This window comes from Pinus tabuliformis, chromosome X, assembly GCF_031772625.1.
Source record: "Pinus tabuliformis cultivar Carrire ecotype Pingquan chromosome X, CPIR1, whole genome shotgun sequence".
NCBI classification, from domain to species: domain Eukaryota; kingdom Viridiplantae; phylum Streptophyta; class Pinopsida; order Pinales; family Pinaceae; genus Pinus; species Pinus tabuliformis.
This window is the reverse complement of record NC_142308.1, coordinates 387,471,586-387,485,713: the sequence shown is the minus strand read 5'-3', so window position 1 is coordinate 387,485,713 and position 14,128 is coordinate 387,471,586. Positions and strand designations below refer to the sequence as shown.

General features: G+C 39.0%; 1 protein-coding gene across 6 annotated transcripts in view; it reads left to right on the top strand.

Moving 5' to 3' along the window:
* The first annotated feature begins 4,386 nt into the window (after positions 1 to 4,386).
* LOC149140159 (uncharacterized) overlaps positions 4,387 to 14,128 on the top strand; it is a 78,641-nt gene continuing 68,899 nt past the window's right edge. For 5 of the 6 annotated variants that reach the window (XM_089446536.1, XM_089446534.1, XM_089446535.1 and 2 more), the window contains exon 1: positions 4,387 to 7,466. In XM_089446536.1, coding sequence (XP_089302662.1) covers positions 4,786 to 7,203 — 2,418 coding nt within the window. In that variant the 5' untranslated portion in view covers positions 4,387 to 4,785 and the 3' untranslated portion in view covers positions 7,204 to 7,466. The remainder of the gene's footprint in view (positions 7,467 to 14,128) is intronic. The other variant, XM_089446539.1, reaches the window with a different exon arrangement.

Genomic DNA, 14,128 nt, shown 5'->3' with positions numbered 1-14,128 from the left:
TGCAAGAAATTTCTTTGTTAAAAGAAATTTCAGACTTAGGTGGATTTGTGAAGAAGTCAGACTGATCAATAAGGTTGGGCCTTAGGGCTAGTCAGAAGGTCAACCTAGTCGAGAGGTCATTCATTGAAAGGTTTTGGTATATATGCAGAGGGTTGACCCCCGACCCCTGACCCTAGGTTTCGACATGTGTACAGAGCACCGAGCCCCAACCCCCGACCCTCGACCTAAGTGGGACTCGACTAAGACATGTGGCAAATTTATATTGATGATGATTGGTGTTAAGGGTGCATACAGTAAGAGACAATTTGTGCGCTAAGTGCCTCCCTTCAAGTGTTCCAATGGATTGAGGGACCGATTCCCAACCCTTGTGGGACCCAATGTGAAAAGACTCTCAATACATGTTAAGTTGGGGCAGCTAGTGATCTAGTAGACAATCTTTTTTCCCTCTAAAAGATCTCTCGATCCCGAGTTGTAGTTTGAAGTGCTCAACGGTTAGGCCACTAGTTCTTGACTTGTGGGCATATGACGCCAAGTCACTATGGAGTACAAGATGGCATGTTTGGCAAAAGTCACTGAATCTAGTAGTTAACCAATTATGGAGATATAACAATAGACACTGCTCAAAAACTAATGATATACTAGATTTGCTAAAATGAGCAGGTTGATCAGATATTAACATCGAGAACAATGAACACATCACGAAACTGAATATCTCTAATTGAAGGCAACATATCATAGTTAATGCGACAATTATATCGAATTTGTTTTGGTAATGGGCTTCTCTAATCTTGGAGGAAAAGTATCAGACAATTTAGATTGAGAACGTAGTCTCTTTGGAAAGACCCTGAACATGTACAATGGAAATTTAGTTGACAAGGCAAGCAATGCTGGGAATTTAAGAGTCAATTGTATCATGCAAGAAAAACTGTTGACCATGATGACTGATTTCATGCTCCAGTGTTTACTTGCCTACAAGCTCTGCTTCATTAAATGTGGTTCTCGAGCTACGTAACAGTTGGTGAGGAAACTCTCTATATAATGTTGTAATGAAAAATCCTATCTATGGATTTTTGAGCTGTGTGCGCAGTGTGAGAGTGGGAGTTGTATATGAGCCAAATAGAGTGGAAAAACAGAATAACGTACATATAGGATTTTGTATGGATGCGTGTCAATGTTATGTATGCTAAGTAAAGTGCAGAGAGTGTAGTAGACTAGAAGCAACTAAGGAAGAGACCATTGAGTGTGTGTGGTCACAACGCAAGGGAGGAATTGTAGAAAGACAATAAACCAAAGTCACAATTTAATTGTAATACTAAGGTAGGTCATTGTGCAACGTGAGAGTGGGTGTTGTGTATGAGTCGAAACAGAGTGGAACAACATAGTAAGCTGCATAAATAATTTTGTATGGTTGTGCACCAATGTTATGTATGTTGAGTAAAACACAGAGAGTGTAGTAGACTAGAAGCAACTGAGGAAGAGACCACTAAGTGTGTGTGTTTGCAGAGTAAGGGGAGATCTGTAGAGAGACAACAAACCAGAGTCATAATTTAATTGTAATACTGAGGTAGGTCATTGTTCTTAGTATGAAAATTGTATGAAATAGTAGAACACTTGATTGAAGTAAGTTGGGGCTTGCAATTATAAGAGGTTGGAGCCTCTAGGCAAGTTGTGGCTTGTTGATTTAAAGGGGGTTGGGGCCTCTTGTGAGTGGGTGCTCACAAACATATGATGTAATCAGAGTTGGTGCCTTGATTATCATCATAATACAAAATAAGCTTTGGTGTTTTTTCTCCTAGAAGGGTTTCCACATAAATCATTGTGTCAAATGTATGTGAATGTTGGTCTCTCATGTGTTGTTTGATTGAATTCCATTGAAAGTTTAAGTGCTCAACACTAAAAGAAAGAAAAATGTTAATTACTGATTCACCCCCTCACCCCCCCCACTCAGTAATCCCTGATCCCCAACAATCTGCTTTGCTAAATTATCTTACAAACTCTCGAGTTGGCTAAGTCTATCTCTTTTTATAGCAACTAGATGACAATCATTTAACTTCCCAACAACATAGATTCTTCCATATTACAATTAGGAAAATATTACAAATTAAATAAATCAAGGAAAGCAACTTCCTTTGGTAAAATGGTTTTGACCTAAAAAGGTTAGAAATGATTTTGAATTGTAGATGCTCTCGCATCATTTTCAAACATTGAGCCAAGCTCAAGACCTAGGTTTGAAAAAAGTAAAAATGAGAGGATCATGACTAAGTAAGAAATAAGTTTGGACCCACATTTTGAGAGCCTCTCAATATAAGGTTAGAGTTAAAATATATTTAACCAACTCTACTTTTTGAGGGGATGTAATAATAGGTGGAGGTGTTACCATTTTTTTTTTTGTGACTAGAGGAATTGGCAATTAGGCGGGTCTCATTCTCACTTGACACAGGGTCGATTCCCACTGCTACTACTATAACCTTTAGTTGACCGTTAGGTAGGTGGTAAACCCATGGAGTTTGGAACCGATGACCATTACATAAGGAGTGTCTTAGCAATACAACCATTCACCAAGTATTCTATGCCTTGTGGTCGATGGATGTGCCACTTATCAATAAGTAATCTCACATTAGTTTGATTATATTTGGTAGATGGGTTAACTATGCATAATTTCCAATAAAATTAAGTGAAATAGAATTGAAAAAGGACCACTTAACACCTTCCTTCCTTTCCTCCCTAAAATTGTGCCATCTTTAATAAAAAAAACTTACTCTTAGTGAAGGAGAATAAATCACTTATTAATTACAATATCAACTATTTAAATATCAATATAATTGTCAAACTTTTCTAATTATTAATAATAGGGGTTGTCTTTAGTGCGACTTTTTGGACTTTTGGGTGCTGGAATCCTGCGGAAAAATTTGAGGTGAAATCTTGATTTATGTTATTTAAAGTGGGTTTTTGGACTCTATATATGGATTCAACACCCTATAAAACCCTAGGGCACTTCCATTGTGCAGGGGTTACCCATCAAGCTTGTGATTTCAATGAATTCTTGCCGGATTTTAGAGAAATTAGACCGGAAAAACCCATCAGAAAAGCTTTCAAAAAGTTCCACTAAAAACAACTTGTTAATAATATTCACCAATTATTAGTAAAATTTATCTAATCAAACTTTTCTATTATTAATAATATTTACTAATTACTATTAAAATTTATTCACCAATCACTATTAAAAATTTATCTGTTGATTTAAAATAAAATCATTATAAATTTAAAATTTATCTATTGATTTAAAATAAAAATCATTATAAATTTACAAACTAAAAATATGAAAACTAATTCCATAAAATCAAAAACTAATTCCATAAAATCAAATATGAAAACTAATTCCATAAAATCAAAAACTAATTCCATAAAATCAAATGTTTTATTCATAACTTGATGGTAGCCCATTCATTGAAGCCATTGCTCTCTACCATGAAGTCTTACCTCGTCTATTAGGGTTAAACATTTTATACACAACCCCGTTGGTAGCCTATTTCCTTAGTTTATGAGGGTTAAACATTTTTGAAGCCATTGCTCTCTATCATGAAGTTTTACCTAGTGTGGGCTAAAGATTTTATCCACAGCCCTGTTGGTAGCCTATTTCATTAGTCTATAAGGTCAAACATTTTATCCACAACCCTCATAAAGTCCTGGACAACTAATACATACAATATTATAGAGCCATTAATGTATATGGGAAATATATGCTACTTGGTTGCCATTCCTTAAATTTAAGGAAGTGCCATATACTAAGGCATATTAATGGGCCTATAAGATTGTATATTGCAAGTTGTATGCTGGCCAAATAGCCTTATAACCGAGGCACATTAATGACCCTATAATATTGTATATTTGCAGGTTGCATGCTTGCCAACTAGCCTTATAAGATTGTATATTTGTAGGTTGCATGCTTGCGAACTAGCCTTATAGTATTGTATATTTGCAGGTTGCATGCTTGCCAACTAGCCTTATAAGATTGTATATTTGCGGGTTGCATGCTTGCCAACTAGCCTTATAAGATTGTATATTTGCGGGTTGCATGCTTGCCAACTAGCCTTATAAGATTGTATATTTGCAGGTTGCATGCTTGCCAACTAGCCTTATAAGATTGTATATTTGCAGGTTGCATGCCTTGCTTTAAGTTGCATTGTATATATTGGTAAGTTGTATATATTGGTTGCAGTTGCATTGTATATATTGGTAAGTTGTATATATTGGTTGCCTTGCCAATGCATTAGCTCTATTTCTATAATAATAACTTGTATATATTGGTTGCCTTGCCAATGCATTAACTCTATTTCTATAATAAGTTGGATATATTGGTTGCGTTGCCATTGCATTATCTCTATTTCTATAATAAGTTGCAGGTTCAATTATAGGTTAGGGTGAGGCTTTCCGTGGTAACTCAAAAACTCTAAACGTGACTGCTCTCTTTCATGAAAGCGCTTCGATTTAAAAAAATTATCAGCTGGGCTTCCAACGGTAACAGCATTGTATATATTGGTTGCCTTGCCAATGCATTAGCTCTATTTCTATAATAAGTTGCAGGTTCAATTATAGGTCAGGGTGAGGCTTCCTGTGGTAAGTCAAAAACTCTACACGAGACTGCTCTCTTTCATGAAAGCGCTTCCATTTAAAAAAATTATCAGCAGGGCATCCAACAGTAAAACAAGACCTCTGACATTCTCGTAGCCCGTTCATGGCTGCTTTTGTCGTGCTTATCAGAACAATCCATGACGAAATAGGAATATGAATGTTTACAGGGTAAGAAGGCCATGTCCTCCACTGGAGCTACATTCCCGTCTGCATTGCCACCACCGCCCCATTTCCACTACAAAAGACTGGAATGATGACGAGGAATTCGTGCGCAGAGTGGCGAAGACCCTCATGCTCCCAAATCACCGGGATGTACTTGACCAAATATCCCCCCACCTCTCCCCATCCCACGTGCCCAGAATCATCTCCAAATACAGGTTGGAAGTTCGAGTCGCTCTATGGTTCTTCCGCTGGTCCGCCAGGCTTGAGGGATTCCACCACACGCTTGACTCTTACATTACCCTAATTCACAAGCTGGTCCGCGCCGGTATGTTTTCCGACGCCAAGTCTCTGATCAGCCAGTGCACCACGGGCGCCGGCAGCGACAGTGCTCTTCTTCAAGAGAAGCTTCTTGAAGGCGAAGGGGGGCCTTCTTTCGCCGCGGTGGCGGACCTGCTCATCAGGGTTTACGTCGAAGAGGGTAAGATATCCGAAGCTACTGAAGTCTTTAATCGCATTATTTCTCAGGGTATAAAGCCTAATGTTCTCTCGTGCAATGGCCTCATGGCTGCTCTGTTACAATCCTCTAGGCCGGCGGCGGCCGAGGGCATTTATTCTGGCATGCTCGGTATCGGAGTCCAGCCGAGCAGGCACACTTTGAATATCATGATTAATTGCTTCTGCATTCAAGGGAAGCTGAAAGAAGCTGATAGACTTTTACGTGAAATGGACAGCAAAGGCTTTAAACCTGACGTGGTTAGTTATAATTCTCTTCTAGGCGGTTTCTGTAAGATGGGCCTGATGAAGGAGGCTAGGGTTTTGCTCGCTGAAATGGTGGAAATGGGGGCTTTGCCCAGCCAGGCCACCTATAATATCCTAATTTGCGGTTATTGTAGGGTTGGTAGGGTTAAAGAGGCTCTTGCCGTGAGGGAATTGATGGTGCGGAACAATATTTTGGCGAACAATGTGACTTACAATACGCTTATCAGTGGACTTTGCAAGGAAGGCAGAGCGAGGGAGGCCTTTGCGCTGCGGGATGAAATGACGCACTGGAGGTTTTTACCGAATACTGTAACTTATAACTCACTTATCAATGGGCTCTTTGAGTCAGGGGACAGTGTAGAAGCGTTTAAACAGTACGATGAGATGGTGAGTAAAGGCATTGAGCCTAATCAGGTTACGTATAGTATTTTGATCAAAGGACTCTGTAAAGAGGGCAAGATGGAGGCAGCGAATTGTTTTGTTAGGAAAATGTTGGAGCGAGGATTTGGACCTAGGGCTGTTGTGTGCAATACTCTGATCGATGGATATTGTAAAATCGGGAATATGGTGGAGGCATTTAGGGTTTTGGATGAAATGGTCAGAAGTGGTCTCTCGGTCGATATATGCACCTACAGCGTGATCATTAATAGGCTTTGCAAGGAAGGGAAGTTGGATCAAGCAGACCGTCTGTTTTGTAAGTTATTAGACAAGGGTTTGGTTCTCGACGAGGTTGTTTATTCCACTCTTATTGATGCACATTTCAAGGCAGATGATGATGAGGGTGCCTTAAAACTTTGGAATGAAATGGCTCGGAAAAATATTCTTCCTAATGTTGGAACTTATAGTGCTTTCATTAATGGGCTTTGTAAAGGGGGATTTACTAAAATGGCACGCACTGTTCTGAATGAAATGCTTGAAAGAGGTTTGATTCCGAGCAGTCCAATTTTCAATATGGTGATTCGTAGATATTGCAAGGATGGCAATTTAGAGAAGGCTTTTGAGTTGCATAACCAAATGGTAGAAAGCTCCTTTGAGCTTGATAGCAGTACATATAGTGTGCTTATTAATGGTCTTGCTATGGAGGGGATGTTGGACAAGGCAGCCAAGCTTTTTCACATGTTGGGGAACAAAGGTGCACCAGTTGATGATACTATTTACAATACATTGATAAACAGTTACTGCAGAGAAGGCAATATTGAGGCTGCCTTGAAGCTTTTCAGTGAAATGGAGGTAAACGGTATAAAATCTGGTGTTGTCACGTACAATGCTCTCATATCTGGATTTTGTAAAGTAGGCAAACTTGAAGAGGCGTATCGGCTTATATACAGAATGATTGAAAATGGGATAGCTCTTAATTCTATTACATATGAAATTCTCATGAGAGGGCATTGCAAAACAGGAGGTCACGAGGAGGCATTGAAGCTGCATTGTAAACTTTCAACAGAAGGTCTTGAACCCAATCTTAATGTTTACAATATTCTTATTGAGAGGCTCTGTAAGGAAGGCGATATGCAGAAAGCAAAGAGTCTCTTCAGAGAAATGTTGGAAAAGGGTTTGTCCCCAAACCACATGACTCATACTGCCTTGATCAATGGACAATGCATGGAGCAGAAGATGATATTTGAAAGACAAGGTGACACATTTCAATGAAGCAAGGGAAATGGTATCTGTGCCTGGTACCACATCTAACCAGCAAGTCAAAGCAGGGTCAAATAATCTTGTTAGCACATCCCAAGGAAGGCAACATGGAGAAGGTTAACGGTTATCTCTGTCAAAGTCATCAACGCAGATAATTCTTTTGGGTGTGCGCAGAACATGCCTGCAACTTCTCACCTTAAAAAATGCTTGGTTAAGAAGAATCATTGCCTATGCTTGGAAGGTCTTTAACTGCACAAGACCATGTCTGCAGAGAGGTTTGATCTTTTAAACGAAATTATCTCTGAAAAAAGTGGTGTAGAGGGTGCTTATTTTAGCCAGTTTTACTAGATGTAATTTTAGTTCTCGAGGATATTTTGATTTTCTTCTTTTTGAGAAAAATCATTTAGGACTTTTGTTGTGGCTTTGATTGGTTCTTCTGACTAATCATATCTAGTACAATTCTTGTGGTTTGGAATTATTTCTACCAAGAACATTACATGCCGCGTATGCTATAAGCAAATTTACCTAGGCTATGGAATTGTTTCTCGCCTTTTTTATTTGCTCTTTACCGTACACAAGTAAGGAAATGGGGCCTCAGATGACCTAGGAGCTTGCCTTACTTTCACTTTGCCTTTGCCGTTGCCGAACACATTGTGTTTTCAATGTTGAAAGGGTTAGTCTTGTGGAAATACTAGCTAGTTTTCCTCAGGGACAATGGTTTTTCCTATGATGAAATTTTACATACAAGGTTTAAGCCTTGATATACCATAGTTCTCATTATAATTACAATGAATTTCATGTCAACCAATTGAAAAGTCTTTCACAATGTTTTAATGATAGATCTGGTCACTTACATGAAAACTCAGAAAAAAACACTCAAGTAAATTAAATAAAGAAATAAGAAGATCAGCTTGCCAAAAAAAGGTTGTCCAAAGGTCTATAGCCTATAATGCAATGTTAGAAAACTCAGAAAAAAAACGCTCAAGTAAAATAAATAAAGAAATAAGAAGATCAGCTTGCCAAAAAAGGATGTCCAAAAGTCTGTAGCCTATTATGCAATGTTACACAAAACTGTGGGTGTGATTAGAATTGGTGGGGGTGCTGTACTTGTCCAGAGATTAGGAATTGGGTATTTAGAACTTTAACCGTAATTTTTTTATAAATATATATTTAGAAATCTAAAATTTAATTTTATATTGAAAATTTAAAAACAAAGAAATAAAATCTAAAATGATTCATAACCTCATGGATTCTCAAATGATTCAATCATTCATAACATCATAGTAAATACCAACGCAAGCAATTTTAAATATGTGAATGTGATATCAATCTCCCCACATAAGTAATTACTATATGATGTGCTTCCAAGGAAATATTGACAAATTTCCCACTGAATTCACCTGATAAATTCTTGGTTATGTACACTCTTACTGTTGAATTTTGTGGTAGCTTTGGAAGGTCTTCTGCATAGGCTTGGTGTCTTAGCATGTAGGAGATGATTTATTGCCTCTTTAGGTGCTTGCTTGATGGAGTAAGTGATTTATGTCTTCTTTCCTAAGTCTAACTTAGGAAAAGTACAATAATTAAAGTCAATTAATTATTGTGGACTATTAAGTCAATTTCTAAGGATAAATAATAAAATTATTTAAGTGACTTAGAAATGATCTCAACCATTGATCTCCTAGATCTTCTAGAAGGGAGATTAGGGTTAGGGATTTGGGCTTGATGAAGATTATAAATGAAAGCCTAAGGGAGAGGTGAAGACACAACAACAAGAGAGAGAGAGAGAGGCAACGAATTCGTTTTTCGGAAGCGATTTTCACAAAGAGGGAGAGCAATTTCTCTAGAGTGAGAGGCTCATCTAGACTAAGGAGGAAAAGGAAGATTGCAGGTTGATTCAGGAGCATTTCCAGGAGGCCAAATTGTTAGAGATTGCAAAGACGAATTGCTGAAGCGAGAAGGAGGTCAAATTGTTGGAGAGGCCGATTTGCCAGGGCCAAATTTCCTCAGAGGTTGTTCGAGGGAAAGGCGCAGGGCCAAGTTGTTGGTGAGAGGTGGGTCAAAATTCTCCAGGCTGAATTTCTTCAGAGGCTAATTTTTAGTGGGCCGAATTTGTCCAATGGTGCTAAGCTACAAGTTCTAGTCAATGCATATTTCCTTGTAATTTCTCTGTGGGTCAAAACCTTGATTTTCTTGAGATTAATTAATGAAGAAGAATTATTTTGGGTATTTATCTATAGTAATGTGTGATTGACCTCTTTGATTTCATTTTCGTTGCATATAAATTTTTGGAAGTTAAAATAATATTGATTTTATTTTTCAACAATTTAGAAATTATTTGGGTAATAAAATAAATTTTATGGGAATAATAATTGTTGCAAGAAAATAAATCAGGGCTGGTATTAAGAGATTTAACACTTACATGTAAAGTTAGTTCATTCTTGAATTGCACTCTTGAAAAACAATAACCCTAAACTTAGATACCTCAACTTCATGTCCACCCTAGACAAGAAGATTACATTGATTTAGAAATTAACACAAACAAAATATATATACAAATATCAACCAAGCAATGTGCATTCCTTGTGACTAAGGATCAATAATTTTATATTGCAAAAGTACTTTCTTCAACCTCAGAGGTCCTCGAACTATGCTCGAAGCTACCATGCTAAACACTCACTCTCATAGGGGAAGGTTTGTTGTTGAAACCAAATGTCATGCTTCTAATAAAGAATGCATATGTGAGGCAAAGCATCTCTAATTGGGGTACCTAAAGAATCGGCTAAGTGTCTATATCTCGTGGAAGAGACAGTGGAATCATCCTCTGATATACTAATGAACTAGGCAACATTATGTTCTCCTTAGTCTCTGCCTCATGGAGATGGCACAACTAGCAGATCCCATTTGAGCGGCTAATCTGGTGGTTAGTCTTGATCCATAATCTATGTGACACAACTCTAAATTGGCCTAGGGATGTATTTAAAGAGCATGCATCCATTGGAAAAGTGTATAAGGGGGTCAAATAAAGCATCTCTGAGAACCATGAAGTGCTCAACATAGAAGGCCATCTTTCGATAGAACCCACCTTGAGGGTTGATCAAAATGACCCTCACAAACTGCTTGTAGATGTCCTCTTTGATGATCATGTTCAAACTCATGTTGTGTAGGTAGGAGGTGATCAAGTGTGTCGAGGGAATATCTGAAAAGGGGGAGGCGATCCATCGTAATGCCAACAGATGCTCGAAGATCTGAGACACTAGCACACCAACAGTGAGAATGGGCTAGGGAAGTAAACCAAGCAAGGGTATTGGTCTCGTCCCTTTGCTTTATTTGTTGAAAAGTGTAGCGAAAGAAGGTCTTCTATAGTGCGTGCCTCGGCCATAAAGACCTCAAATTGTCCTCAGGAGATAGACTTTAGTTGTGGTGATTCAATTTCCAATTTGTGGGATTAATCATGTGTAGAGTTGGAGCTCCAGTTAAAGAGGAGTCTTCTTTAGTTAACTATAGGATAGATGGTAGTTCAAATTTAGAAAAGGACGAGTTGGGAACTTCAGTTTTTGATTGAAGGAGAACGAGTTATAATTCCAAGTGATGATTGGAGAAGAGAACTAGTTTGACTCAGTTAACTAGTCAGTCACAACTCAACGTTCAAATTTGTAACTTGCCTATTATAGTGTGGATAGAATCTATAAAGGAAGGATGAAAGGCACAAGTTATTCATTTGTTTTGTGCACTAGGTTGTGAGACAAGACAAGAGCTCAAGAGATTGTGAGAGAGAGGCTTGTGGTGTGCGTACTTGCAGGAGCTAGTGTGTAGTATTGTGGAGGCTTTCTTGTCGCAGAATTGTGCTAAGAATTAGCAGGCAATTCTGCGCTAAGAAACAAGAGTTGCATCCTAGGAATTCAGGCGCAATACGCTAGGAAATAGGGGGGCCTATGTGCAAGGAATTTAGGCTGGGCAGTGGAGACTTGAGCACAAGGAATTCAAGCCAGGCAAAGAGCAAGGAAGTAGGAGCTGGGTCAACATAATTGCAAGGTGGTTTAGGTTAGTATAGCAGAGAACAAGTGTGTTCTCAGTTGAACAATTTGTCTTGTAATTGATTCAATTACTTAGTCAATAAAAGACCACTTCAAAGAAGAGGGTTTTCCTAGTTGTGTTTCCCAAGAAAATAATTGTGTTATTGTGTGACTGTGTTTTTTTTATCTCTGTGTTTAATTTTGTTGCTTATAAGTGTTAAGAAATTGTCTTAGTGAAAGAAAGTAGTTTTAGATTATTCATCTAAGCAGTTGTAGAATTCGTGGAAAATTAACATGGTATCAAAGCAGAGATCAGTGTAAAGATCGACACCAAGTTGATTAGTTAAGTGAAGAAGTGCAAATCAGTGAGGAAGGTGAGCGCTAGAGTTTGAAGAGTAGAGCAAAGAAGTTCCTTGGATAACAATATGGTGTTCCTAGGACTAAGGTCAGATCACAGTTTAGAGGGAGCCTCAAATTTCTGTGCATGGAAGGAGCGAATCACAATAGTGTTGGAAGATAATGGGGTGGGAGAGTTTATCAACTAGGCTATAGCGCCACTTCAAGATCCTCAACAATTGGCCCAGTATATTGAGAATGACACCAAGGTGAGGAGGATCATTCTAGAGGGGATCGAAGACCATATTATTCCTCATCTCTATGAGAAGAAGACAACATATGAGATGTTTAAAGCTATCTTATATTTGTTTTAGGGTACCAATGATGCCAAGAAGCTTGCTCTCAAAGAGAAGCTAAGAAGTATCTAGATGAGCAAAGATGAGCCCATCATCACATATCTTTCAAAGTTAACTTAGGTTTGGGATGAGATAGGTGGTGCGGGAAAGACAGTTGTAGAAAAAGACCTTATGAGTCTTGCGCTTTTGGGACTCCATAAGTCTTGGTATGGCTTTCAGGATGCAGTGAGTGGTAGAGAAAATTTTCTTAGTTGGGAAAGGTTTTGGAGTGATTGCGTTCAAGAGTAAATCCAAAGAGGGACGAGAGATGGTAGATTGATGGAGACAAAGGACGAGGAGGACCTTGCCCTGGCAGGCAAAGGAGTAGAGCCAAGGGAAAGAAGGGCCAAGGAGAGGCCGAGTCCAGTCAGAAGGGTGAGAAGAAGAAGAAGGATCTAAGCAAGATCAAGTGCTTCCATTGCCATGAGTTTGGGCACTATGCCTTTAAGTGTCCTAATCGGAAGGATCATGTAGCTGCATTAGCGGAGGTAAATGCATTTTTTGCCCAGTTCGAGAAAGATTTCTCGTTGATTGCTTGCATGGCAAGCTCAATAGACATCAATGTATAGTATATTGATTCAGGGGCATCCTTTTACATGATTGGGAACAAGAAGTATTTTAGCCGCCTAAAGGAGGACATACAGTTTTAGATCGAGCTAGGAGATGATGGTATGTATGTAGCTAGAGGAGTTGGTACTGTTAGTTTTCAGAGGAAGTCTGGTAATCCTCTTCATCTCAGAGATGTCCTCTATGTTCTAGGCTTTAAGCAAAATCTTGTTTCGATAGCTACCCTTGAGGACGAGGGTTATGATATCATCTTCAATAGAGGTAAGGCTTACCTCCAGCACTTAGCTTATGGATGTAAGAAGCAGATAGGTGTAGGGAAGAAGAGCCTGTACCTGCTATAGGTTGAGACAGGCACAACCTTGAGCAACAAGACAGGGAGTGCGCAGAGTAGAAAAATGATCGAAAAGTGATGGTTGAGTGAGAGCAAGATAGAGCGCTCAAGATGGAACCTAAGCCAATATCTCAGTTTGAGTCTCAGCTAGTTGGTAGTTGGGCCGACCAACAGGATGATGAGGAGCTTAACCCAGGGTGAGTGAAGGTAGTCACTTAGTCGGTGACTCCCAGTATTGGGAGAGTTCGAACCAAGTGGGTAGAAGAGTTGTTTAAGGGGGATTAAGAGAGAGTTGGATCTCCCAGTATACCATATTCAGGTAGAGTAAGTAGCCACATAGATACATGGGGTACATGGCATTTATGATTGAGGTGGTAGACTCGTAGAGCATGGTTGGAAAGAATAGGTCTTCAGATTAGATTCTGCTGCAGAAAGTAGGGAAATCTTTTAGTTCAGAGGGAGAAATTGCAACAATGGAGAACATGGTAGTGTTGGAGATAGATCTAGGTGGAAGAGGTTTTTCCAGAAGTACCTTCCTTACTGAGAGGGAGTGTTGAAAAGTGTAGCAAGGGAAGTTCTTCTCTGATGCATGCCTTGGCTAGAAAGACTTCGAATTGTCCTCAGGGGATAGACTTTAGTTGTGGTGAGTGAATTTCTAGTGTATGGGAACTTTAGTCTTTGATTGAAGGAGGATGAGTTATAACTCCAAGTGATGATTGGAGAAGAGAATTAGTTTGACTCAGTTAACTAGTCAGTCACAACTCAACTTCCAAATTTGTAACTTGCCTATTATAGCATGGACAAAACATAAAGGAAGGACGAAAGGCACAAGTTATTCATTTGTTTTGTGCACTAGGTTGTGAGACAAGGCAAGAGTTCAAGAGATTGTGAGAGAGAGGCTTGTGTTTTGCGTACTTGGAGGAGCTAGTGCGCACTATTGAGGAGGCTTTCTTTGTGGCAGAATTGTGCTAAGAATTAGTAGGCAATTTTGCGCTAAGAAATAAGAGTTGCATCCTAGGAATTAAGAGGCCCCCTATGCTAGGAAATAGGGGACCTGTGCGCAAAGAATTCAGGTCAGACAATGGAGACCTGCGCACAAGGAATTTGGGCCAGGAAGAGAGCAAGGAAGCAGGAGCTGGGTTAGCATAATTGCAAGGTGGTTCAGGCTAGTATAGCAAAGAACAAGTGTGTTCTCATTTGAACACTTTGCCTTGTAATTGATTCAATTGCTCAATCAATAAAAGACTATGTCAAAGAAGAGGGTTTCCCAAGAAAATAATTGTTTAATTGTG